The 11,826-nt window shown below is 29.8% G+C and overlaps 1 protein-coding gene and 2 non-coding genes across 3 annotated transcripts; all 3 read right to left on the bottom strand.

The window, feature by feature from the left end:
• Positions 1-2,548: 2,548 nt before the first annotated feature.
• Positions 2,549-2,624, bottom strand: LOC123893331. Its single transcript, XR_006803437.1, has one exon. It is a non-coding gene; the product is annotated as a small nucleolar RNA Z155 (small nucleolar RNA).
• Positions 2,625-2,725: 101 nt separating this feature from the next.
• LOC123893326 lies at positions 2,726-2,818 on the bottom strand. The gene has a single exon (XR_006803432.1). It is a non-coding gene; the product is annotated as a small nucleolar RNA R41 (small nucleolar RNA).
• A 1,410-nt stretch (positions 2,819-4,228) lies between these two features.
• On the bottom strand, positions 4,229-7,188 carry LOC123891273 (zinc finger protein GAI-ASSOCIATED FACTOR 1-like). Its single transcript, XM_045941113.1, has 3 exons — positions 6,816-7,188; positions 5,722-6,118; positions 4,229-5,356 (listed from the first exon to the last, which is right to left on the bottom strand). The coding sequence occupies exons 1-3, from the start codon at positions 7,009-7,011 to the stop codon at positions 4,438-4,440; spliced, it is 1,512 nt and encodes a 503-aa protein (XP_045797069.1). The 5' UTR covers positions 7,012-7,188; the 3' UTR covers positions 4,229-4,437.
• Between the last annotated feature and the right edge of the window lie 4,638 nt (positions 7,189-11,826).

Here is an 11,826-nt window from a genome sequence, read left to right as displayed (position 1 = left end):
AGAGTGACAAAGGAAAGGAATAAGACAAATTACATGATGTTGTTAAAACTTTTTTCAATTTTTAATCCGGACCGTTGATTAGTTTTTATCCAAGTGTCACTATCTGGGCAAGGTACTGGAAGGAACTTGAGGATAAGGTAATGGAGCATATCTAAACTCTCTCTGAAGAGACCAAACTATGTCAACGCCAAAACATTTATAAATAATGCAGATAGAAAGATAAAAACTCCCTCCGGTGCATTGTGAAATTGGTTGGGGCCACACATCCACTTTTAAGGACTGGTTTGACCCAAACTTGAGCTTATGCAAATAATTTATGTAATTTTTATATATTATTATAAGTTTGTCAAGTTAGTTTATAATAAAATAGCTTATAAAATTAAAATTTTAACTAGTGTGAATTTATAAAATTGCATAAAACCTACTCTAGCTTTAAAAAAAAGCCAAACAGACCCTAAGATTGAGTCCAACTTTTGAACATGGCCTCACGAGACATTCTTGTCTAGACACAATATTTGGGGGGCGCACACACATCAATCAGAAAAATTAAAAAATCATATCAATTAATATAATTTCAATTATTTTTTCTTTAAATTATTTTTACTTATGTGTGTGCGCCTAACACCTATAATTTGTGGTGGTGCCTATTTATCTGGTTTCACATACTAATTATTTCTCTATCTTTTGGATTTCTAACATCTACTTTATGAACACACAAGTTTGGTCCGGAAAGGGATTAATTTGAGCAAAACAAAAGCGTTGTTTGATTTAGTTTTTAAAAATTTCAAAAGAAAAATCTGTTTGGTAATTATTTAGTAATTATTTGTTTTTTTTGACTAAAAACATGGATTCATTCATTCAAATTAAAAGTAGTGACTAGAAAATCCACCTTAAGTGAATAAGTGGAGTATCCCTATCAATTGAGCTAAGCTCGTGAGATTGTTTTTATTTACTAATAGAGTTGAATATTGAAGCATCATCTCTAATACTCCCTCCGGTACTTTTTATAAGAAAGAACTTTGAGAAATTTTGTTGATTCTTTATAAGAAAATTTGACCAATTTTTAAATGTTTTTAATATTTAATTTCACATACGCCAATATTTATTATGATAGATAATATTAAAAATAAGTAAGTTAGTTGAATTAAAATTAATTAAATAAAAGTATATATGGAATACATTTAAATTTATAAGAGTATTAAATAAAAATAACTATAGAAAAAATACTACTCAAACTTCTCCAAACTATATTATCAAAACTAGTGCTTTCATATAGCATTTGTTTCTTATTTGTATTAGGGTCATGCTAAACAATACTCAGATCACTTGTTATCATACTAAAAAACGAAATAAAAAATAAAATTAATATTAAAAAAATAATTTTTGATGCTTTTACAATATTTAATGCACTCATTTCGAGACATAATTTTTATTTTTAAATACTTAACCAATTGGCCAAAACAATGTTTAGCATTTTGCTTTCTATTATTATTCATATAATTTTCAGTATTTATTGTAAGTGGGTCATTGTCTCATTTATTTTCTTAGATTAATCGAATTTTTCAAGTGATCTACATCTACTGATCTAGTGATGAAAATTTCATTTCTCAAGAGAAATAATTGAAAAATTCAAGATTCATATGTGCTTATTGAGCGAACTATTATATTATGTCATATTTTATTTTGATTTTTTTTTGCCACCTTAATTTTTTTTTGATGCATGATGTGAGTATAAAGTTTGCTCAAATTCATATTTTATTTTGATTTTTTTTTTTGCCAACTTATTTTTTTTGATGCATGATGTGAGTTTAAAGTTTGCTCAAATTCTCTTATCTCACTCACTAAATTTGTCCATGTCCGTTTATTGTGTGAACCACAATAACGAATCTCTCAAATCTTTCACTTGTGTCCATCTCTTTTGTTAATGAACAAAAAAAAAATTAATTTACTAAAGTCATACTAAGTAGGCAAATTTAATTTAAAAATAAGGATCATGCTAACCGATGCCCCCGGGCACTGGTTAAGGAAACTAAAAAAAAAATTTTAAAATTAAAAATAACATTTGTTACACTTTCGAGACGTTTCAATGTGATATTATTATATTTAGTTCCTTAACCCGGGAGCATTGTTTAGCATTTTCCTAAAAATAAATTATTATGCATCCCACTGCTCAAATTTCTTTTAAAATCATCTCAATTATTATTTATAATACTTCAAAACTACTTTCATATTTCTCTAATAAATTACCAATTCTTCATATTTATATAATTACACATAATTTTCATGTTATTGCATTGTAAAAATTTGGAACCTTAATATTGAGAACAGATTAGAAAAAACTTAATAGAATAATTGTGGATCTAAGAATCCTAATGATTTTGTTATTTGTGTTTGTATCTATTTAAAAATTGCTGTGTAAGGGACATAATATATTCAATATTAAATAAAAAAAAAAATGATAATTTTAATAATAATAATAATAATAATTTATTTTTAAGGAATCATGATAAAAAATTGAAACTGTTGTACTATGTTTAATTAAGATAGCCATTGATCAGATAATTGTAGTCTGAAATTTTACAATCTACATGATAAATTCGGATCAGTATATCATCAATTCAATGGCTCTTTCAAAAACAAACAAAATACAGCAATTTTCAATATCTTAACATAAAAAACAAAAAAGAAATTGAAGAAAAGAAACATCGATTATTGAGAAAATAGATGAAGGCTCAGAAGGATCCATTGGTAATTTTCTAATCACAAAAGAAATCAATCCTTCATAAAATAGGTAGTTTTTCAACATCATCGCCTTCGTAAAGAACAACAAACAATAGAAAAGAGTGAAAAATAAAAAAAGCAATTAAGAAACAAAAAATGAAATTGAAATAGAAATCGAAAGCACGGAGGCGATTAGAAAATACTGAGACTGAAATCGAATGACATTGAGTGTGTGAATTTGGTGTATAAATAGGTGCTTGAATTAGGGTTTGGAATTGAGGCGCATGGTGGACAATGACGGAACTACCCTCCATTACTGCACGGATGGATGGATGGGCTTGTTAAATATAGCCCAGTATTTTGTAGAGGACTTGGTAAGCTCAATTTATATGGACTAATATTATTTTTAATTTTTTCTTTATTACTTATAATTTTTTTTTTTTTTTTTATTAATTTGCAGAAGTTGCTTCAAAAAAAAAAATTAATTTGCAGAAGTTGTGGACATAAAATTGATTCTCTCCCGACAAATCTTTTCACTATTTGTTCAATTTTTCAACTTTAAATTACGAGTGTCATCGGGGCAATCTTTAAGCATTTAATTTAAGAAAATAATATATATATATATATATATATATATATATATATATATATATATATATATATATATATATATATATATATATATATATATATATATATATATATGAGTCAGGATCCGTTGACACCAACTAGTTTGACACCAAATGTTACACCTCTCAATAACGTTTTAACCGATATAAATTTTATAAAATCCACCGTTGGATTGAAAGTTTACATCATATAGATCATTTGTGTAAAATTTCAGACAAATCCAAAATCATTTGATATGCTATTGAGACACATAAAGATTAACGTCATTTAAAAAAATACAAAAACCGTTAATTTTGATGTATCTCAATAACATATCAAATGATTTTGGATTTATTTGAAATTTTACACAAATGATCTATATGATGTAAACTTTCAATCCAACGGTGGATTTTATAAAATTTATATCGGTTAAAACGTTATTGAGAGGTGTAACATTTGGTGTCAAACTAGTTGGTGTCAACGGATCCTGACTCTATATATATATATATGTATAAAGTGAAATATTTCAATTTTCAATGCGTTAACTTTATACATTTCGATAATTTTTTTACAAAAACTTACTGTTTAAGATGCTTAAAGTGTGCCTCGGGGACACTTGTTGGCATTTTCCTTAAATTAAATAAGTGGAGTGTTAAGAGTTCGAATTTAACTCCTGTGAATAAATAAAAAATGGTGTCCTAAATAATTGAGCTAAACTTACGAATACAACACTTGTATCAACTGTTTATTTTTTTTTGTTAGAACCTAGTGGCTAGAATTCCAGTTATTTTAAGGTGAATAAGTGAAGTGTTTGGAGGTCGAACTCTAACCCTACGTATAAGATGCAATGTCTCCGTTAACTGAATTAAGTTCACCGGTAATTCTCTATCGGAGACTATTTCAACTTTTTTCAAATAAATGCAAAATAAAGGTAAAATCTTTTATAAACCCAATTTCAAACTGATAATATGAGTATAGGACATTCCTATATAAATTATTATTTTTTCTCCCTATTCAAGAACATAATCTAAACATAAAAACCTTCCACACTTTCTTAGCCAATTCACTGTAATTAAGATCAAAGCTCAACATGATTTTTTTGACCACTCAAACATCCCAAATTGATTTCTCCATGACAGAATCATCATGTGGAAGATGATGCTGATGATGATGAAAATCATTCATAATTTCCAACCTCTGATGAGTTAATGCTTCCAATCTTTGTTGCTGTTGTGTTTCATGCAAACTTGAATTTGAACCACCAATTCCCAAGAAATCATGAACTAATTGGTTACTCTCTGCCATATTCTTCATCAATCCACTACTTTGATCATTTCCCATTGATATTTGACTAAACATTCCAATATCATTAGTATTGTTTTGAAATAGTTGATTTGTGAATGCTCCACCACCACTAACACCAGCCATGTTAGTTAAATCATTATGGTTTAGTGGATTAAAGTGTTCATAAGAGGGTTGGTTCATCATGATTGGACCAGAAACATGATTAGGACTAATCATACTACTAACAAAGCTTTTCTGCATCATGGAGGAATTACAATTACCACTATTGCTTGAAGTAGAACCTATTTGTGCCGCTTTTTGTAATAAAGCGGTTGCTGACATTTGAGCCGAGCCACAAATTAGTCCTCCGGTTTTATTGTCATTGAAGTAATTGAAACTATTGGAACTGAGTTGAAGGGATGAAGAAGAGGGAGGTAAGGTTTTTGGGCCTCCAAAAAGTGCACCTGCACTAGTGGAAAACATGCCACCACATGCATTATTTGATCTAAATGGTGTTGGAACATGTTCTTGAGTTGGAGATTTTAGTGAGTTTTTAGGGTCATATTCATTGTTTAATTCTGATGAAGTGTTGGAATTTGGTTTTAGAGGCATAGAAGAGATAGGATCATGCATTTGATTTTGTAAATTTGGTGGCATGCCACTAGTTAATCCTTGGTTCACTCTGTTGTTTTCTTCAGTTAATGCATCACAGAAAGCTCTGTGAGTTATAAAACTATCTCTCCTGCATTATGCAGAAAAAAAATCGGATCACATCACAAGTCACAAGATATTTTAATAGTTGAATTTGAAATGCATGTTTGGAATCACAGTGGTCTAGCGTGATTTTCCAAAAGCTACACTATGTAGCTTCTGCAAAATCACGGTGAATCAACTTGATTATGGCATATTCATGGTGATACCAAACATAAACTTAGTTGAAGCTCAAAAATATAGTTTTTATCAAAATCAGTGTAACACACCTTAATTCTGACAAATTCATTAAACCGATTGTTATTTTTACACCTTAATTCTTTACGCATGCACAAATATTTGAAACAAAACTTGGCGCGAAAATAAGATGGAACAATTTGAATGTAAGAGTAGTACCTAGAAAATATGGTTCCACAATCACATTTGTATTCCCTTGTACCACAAGTTTTCTGGTGTGCTTTCCAATCAGATTGAACAGCATATCTTTTAGAGCACTTGTCACATTTCCATTTCTTTTCGCCATGTTTGCGGCTAAAATGTTTTTTGATGCCAGTAAGGTCGCCTAATGCACGAGCTGGGTTATGATGGACACATGATGGTTCAGGGCAGACATACACCTTTTTCTTCACCTCTGCGCTTGTTCTTTGCCTAAGTTTCCATGGAAGATTGTGACCTCTTCGGTGTAACTGAAGATTTTGGTCCCTCTGAAACCCTTTGTTGCATATCTCACACACAAATCTATTTGTTGCCATTAATGTTGTTGGTGATAATGCAACAACTTCAGCACTAGGATCTATTTCATCAAAATACATCATCCATTAATAGGAGTACTTTGGCATATATAACAATAACATGCTAGGAATTTATACACTCTACATGATTATTATAAAACTTCTGAAAACAAGGGAAAATTGAACAATTAGATACTCCACAAGTGTAACAACATGCATGAAATTTATTGTTATTTCATGATGATGATTTCTTTTCAATTAACTCATTGAATAGCTTGAAAGTTAGATTCTATGCACTTGCAGAAATTCTATCATTGCATAAGGCAGCAGTTGTCTTCCGTCTTGTTTTGTTTGACTTATTTGAGTTTATCTACTGACTTAAACACTTGTGAGACTGTTTCAGATAGATTATGAAGGAAAAAAACTCGTGAATATACAAAAGTTGTTTTTAGCATATTTCCATAAACTCTTTAAGATGGCTTATGAAAACAACTTATATCGTTCTCTTGTGGAATGCCGGTTTCAATACTGAGACTTGGAAGGTCTGAGTAAGTGCTCAAGACCAACCAACTACTATTGAAACTAGCAAGAAAACAACTTATAGCTTATATCGAAACAATTTGACTTTATTCTATCTTTTTGCCACTAAAATAGCTTATACATAAGCACTTAATGATAAGCACTTATAACTTATTATGAAACTTGCAACTATATAAAATTATAATATAATTAGGATTAGGAGTATAGTTAAATATCTGCCTGGTGTTCCAGGAAGGTTTCTTTTCTTCTTGATTTGTTGTTGATTAGTTGAGCTATTGCTATTAGAAGCACCAGATGGTCCTGAATCTGTGTCATTGAGATTATTTTGCACTTGTTGCAGCTTACTTTCATCATATACTTCTTCTCCATTGTTTCCTGAGGAGAAGCTTCCTTCATCACCTGAAATATTTGACATTTCAATACAAACTAACTGTTATAATCAAATAGAAGGTTCTATGATATCTTTCTTTTCTTGTTAATGATAGTGGACCACACTAAAAGCTATTTTGTGTTAAAGTAAACAAGAATCCACTTTCTCTCTATAGAGGAAGACAAAGTACTAATTGGTTTCTGTTAAGGAATTAGAAATATATTGCTGCCATGGTACCAAGCTGGTCTTCTTTGGCTTTATATAATTATATATAATGCTCATATCATATGAAGACAATTGGTATAGGTATATGCCCCTAACTTTTTGGTATATATTATTGTAATATCCTAAACAACAATTAATGAATTTCTCTTTTCCATTGATAAAAAATTTATTGACAAAAGAGTTTGTTTGTATTTTCCAAAAACAATATTATAGGAACCAACAATGCTTAGATGATAACACATGTCTCTTTAGTTTAACTAAGATTATGGGCTCAATCCCTGATCCTGACTTGGACATTCAGCAGCATTAAAACTCTTAGGGTGCGTTTGATCTGCTAAAAAATAGGTGATTGGACTAGACAACTTTTGTTGTACCCTGTTTGATTTGAAACAGGTTATGGAACTGGATAAATTAGGCAGCAAGGACAGGACAAAAACAAGATTTTTTGTCCCTCACTGAACCACAGGACAACTTTTTGTCCACAGTACAACTATAAAAAATACGAAAATACCCATTTTATTTTCGAATATAAAAATATTATCGCCCTATATTTCTCCGGTACAGTTTTGTCCTGTCCTGTATTATCTTGTTCTGTCATGTACTGTTCTATCCAGTTCTTGCTGTTTTACGAATCAAACGCACCCTTAAGAAGAGTTTACCTTGAGTTACACAAGACTCGAATGATTAGTCTTTGCAATTTTGCGCAGAGAATACCTAATTTACGCAAAAAAAAAAAAAAAATTTTTTATGATTGTAATGGAACATTTTTCTCACCCAAAGTTCTTTTCATATTTTCTTGAATGTCATACTCTTTTTAACATCAATATCCTTTATTGATTTACTTTAGGATAAGGATCATTTCCATTTCTTAAAAGAAGGGGAGTCGTCTAGTATTATTTTGAAATGAAAAAAATAATATACACACATTTTTAAAATTGGTGACACTAATCAAACATTTATGCACCAAACAACTACTGTATACTAGTAGTAATGTATTCATTTCTCTTACTAACAAATAGAGAATCTCTACTCTGTCTTGAGCTGTTAACTAGTACTATAATTTGTGCCCCCCTTCTCACTAATTATCTGCCTCAATTTATTAGGTAGAGAGGTCAGACATTGATTTCATGCATTCCCATAACAGACATATTTAATTTCTCCTTTCCCCTCTTTTAGGAGGAACATAAATAAAGGCTCAATTTTTAGCTGTGTGAATTCTATCAGCAAGTTTATTTCATTTATCTATTTTTTCTTCTTTTTGCTTCCCAAAATAATTGATTAAATAACTAAGACATGTTCAAGTGATTAATAAGTTTCCTCTGGGACGAATCATTTGACAGAACTCTAAATTACCGGAAAACCCTTCTCCTAACTTATTCTGATTAAACTCAAATTTCTTGTACTTAGTAAGATATATTTGCAAAAGAAAATCAATAATATCGGGCTTGTTTGGTATCAGACTGACTCACTATGATTTCGACAAACTCGTTGTAATATACCAAACATGCAAATCATCATGCCAAGTATCTTCATACATAGAAAATGACAAATTAGTAGCAACTAATTAATAATTAATGACATAAAAGAGTGTTGGTGCCGAGTTAACCAAGATTCAAGCTTACTATGAGAGCAACGACAATAACTAAGAGCACCCTTTCAATATGGCCTCCTCAATATTCCGTTGTTTGAGTTATTAATTATGACATAATTAGAAGAGAAAAATATAATTTGCTAGTTATCGATCTTCTCAAGGTATAAGTTAAATTTAAATTCGAGTTGAAGAATTTTTCCTTTCTTGATTAAATTTTTATCTTAGAAATGGGTATTGGGCCTAACTCATCCTTACAAAACCGGCTTGTAAGGTGAGGAATGCCTCTAGTATATAAACACTTAGTCAGGCTATCTCGCAACCGATGTGGGACTTCTTAACACACCCCCTCGCGTCCAGCGCTATTGGGCTTGGTACGCGGATATAAATGGTAGGTGGCCCGATATCGGGTGGCCCAACGGATCTTGGAGAGGCTCTGATACCATCTTAGAAATGGGTATTGGGCCTAACTCATCCTTACAAAACCGGCTTGTAAGGTGAGGATTGCCTCTAGTATATAAACACTTAGTCAGGCCATCTCGCAACCGATACGGGACTTCTTAACATTTTATATTAGATCTAACTCTTTCACACTAAACTGATTTATAAAATGAGAGTTATACATTGAGATAAGATTTGAACATGAGTTTTTAAGTAGAGAAAATTTTCACGTTGTAAATTGGTTTTATAAGTTTAAGTCAGGTTTCATCTAAATTTTAATATGGTATCCGAGCATTTTCAAAATCCATTATGCCACTTGTTTTTACGTTTTCACTATTAAATCATCCACTATTTATCCACCAAACTCAATAGTGTTAGGTGTGATAGACTGTATTAAGAATTTCTTGTAAAAAAAAGAAAATCCATTTTGGAAGAGATGAGTTCTTCCCACCCAAAAGTTTTAAGAATAATCTGAACTTATATTTATCCAGGTAAAACTTGAGTTAATGTTCTCTTTTTTACATCTTTCCAATAATCTTCTTGGAAGTGGAACAAATGTTAATATAACCAATCCTTACTTTGGAAAACTTGCTCAAGTCACATATGTTGTTGTAGGTTTAATTTTTGTGTCATACTGATTGGTGGTTAAGGAAACAAAAGTAAATATACGTAAGCAAAATTCTTTTCTAAAATTTTAAGATATTGAACATATTACGTTTAAATTATAATACTCTTTTTTATTCCTTGACAAATATATTAGTTAGCATTTCTCTTAATTTTTTCAAGCTAAAAACTACTAGTATTTTTTGAATTTGGATCATCTCTTGTCCTTTTTGTTCAGCTCTTTCTCCTTTTATTAATATCCAACTGTTAATTGTCCAACAAATAATAAAAAGAATGTAGAAAAAAAGAGATAAAAAAAATAAATGAATGGTCCGAATTAGAGCAGAATCTCCCGAATATTTTGGCTTAAATGCAGTTTTGGCCCCTCAAGTTTCACAATTGCTTGATTTTGGCCCCCCACATTTCAATTGCTTGATTTTTACCCTCTAAATTTCACAATTGCTTGATTTTAGCCCTCCAAGTTTCAATTGCTCGATTTTGGCCCCCCAAGTTTACCTCCTTTTGCATTTGCTAGCCCTCCGTTGACTTTTTTGACTATAAATTGCTTATGTGACATTTTAAAAAAATTAAAAATATGTTTTAATTAAAAAATAATAATATTTTCTTTTATAAAAATGTATTAAAAATTGTTTTTTTAATAAAAAGTTTAATAATTATTTTTTATTTAAAAAAAAGTTTACAAAGTTTTTAAAAAATAATTCATAAAATGTTTTTTTTTTTACTTTTTTATATAACAAAATTATTTTACAAACTACATATAATAAAAAAAAAATTATAATTTAGTTTTTAAAAAACAATTTGTAATTTATTTATTTAATTTTAAAATGCCACATAACCAATTTTTAATCAAAATATTCAACGGGAGGCTAGCAAATGCAAAAGGGGGTAAACTTGGGGGGCCAAAATTGAGCAATTAAAACTTGGAGGGCTAAAATCAAGCAATTGTGAAACTTAGGAGGTTAAAATCAAGCAATTAAAATGTGGGGGACCAAAATCAAGCAATTGTGAAACTTAAGGGGCCAAAACTGCATTTAAGCCTTTTTTTTTATACATTTTTCATAATATGCGCTCATTTGTGACGAGGAAGTAATTAATTCAAGTGCAAGTAATAATGTTGAATTAATTTACTATCTTGCGTATATGCTGGTTAATGTAAAACTAAAACAAGAAGAAAATTACTAGTAACAAGGAAATGACAGAAACTGGAATATTATCAAACATGAAGAAAGTTTCTAATTTGGAGTCAAACTAAAATGTTTATTTTCTTCCCATTAATTATGAATTATAATATGCACCTTTTCATATGAAACTACTAGTAAAATCGAAGAAAAAGACATCGTAGAAATTATCGCTATAGACATCGATACATTTGATGAAACTTGCATACTTCCAAAAAAGTAAGGACATGCTTCCCAACATTTTATATACTTATATATATCTCGCAATTTTTTACTATTATTTAAATCATGTTAATTAAGCCCAATTAATATTACCACGAAATTGTTTCTGCTGCGAGTATAATTTAATTGACAGAGACATTACAAATTATTACATGGATTGAGTTTGAATCTAATTCTATCATTTATTCATCTTTAAAAAGTAAAATTTTAATCACTAAATTACTTTAAAAAAAAAATATTACCACGGAATTTTTCTTTTAATTCATCATAATTATTTATTGATATGGTTGCTAGGTGACAAAGACAATGAAGCTTTATAGATAAGACCAACATAGGAGACAACATGCATATCAATAGTTCTCTCTGACACACTTTCTTTATAATAGAATTCTGTCCCTTATTTTATCCAAGATAGGAAACATAAAAGTAGTATATATGGTTGATATTGACGTGTTTTGAAAGGTGAATAATTGTTTAATAAAATTATTTTTTAAAATATTTTGTCGTCATCTCATCAAGCCTGCATGAAATTTTCAGAGTTGGGAGTCATTGATGTTATAATTCTATTTATTTTAATTTAAT

The sequence above is a fragment of the Trifolium pratense genome, linkage group LG6, assembly GCF_020283565.1.
Source record: "Trifolium pratense cultivar HEN17-A07 linkage group LG6, ARS_RC_1.1, whole genome shotgun sequence".
NCBI classification, from domain to species: Eukaryota; Viridiplantae; Streptophyta; class Magnoliopsida; order Fabales; family Fabaceae; genus Trifolium; species Trifolium pratense.
The sequence above is the reverse complement of the archived record's forward strand: the minus strand, read 5'-3'. Positions and strand labels throughout refer to the sequence as shown.

What these genes read in the sequence shown, in the direction of transcription:
- LOC123891273 (XM_045941113.1), bottom strand. Translation starts at nt 7,011, where the DNA reads ATGTCAAATATTTCAGGTGATGAAGGAAGCTTCTCCTCAGGAAACAAT. An exon ending in AAACCTTCCTGGAACACCAG is followed by an intron (nt 6,119 to 6,815) that starts GCAGATATTTAA and finishes TTGATGAAATAG; the next exon opens with ATCCTAGTGCTGAAGTTGTT. An exon ending in TGTGGAACCATATTTTCTAG is followed by an intron (nt 5,357 to 5,721) that starts GTACTACTCTTA and finishes TGCATAATGCAG; the next exon opens with GAGAGATAGTTTTATAACTC.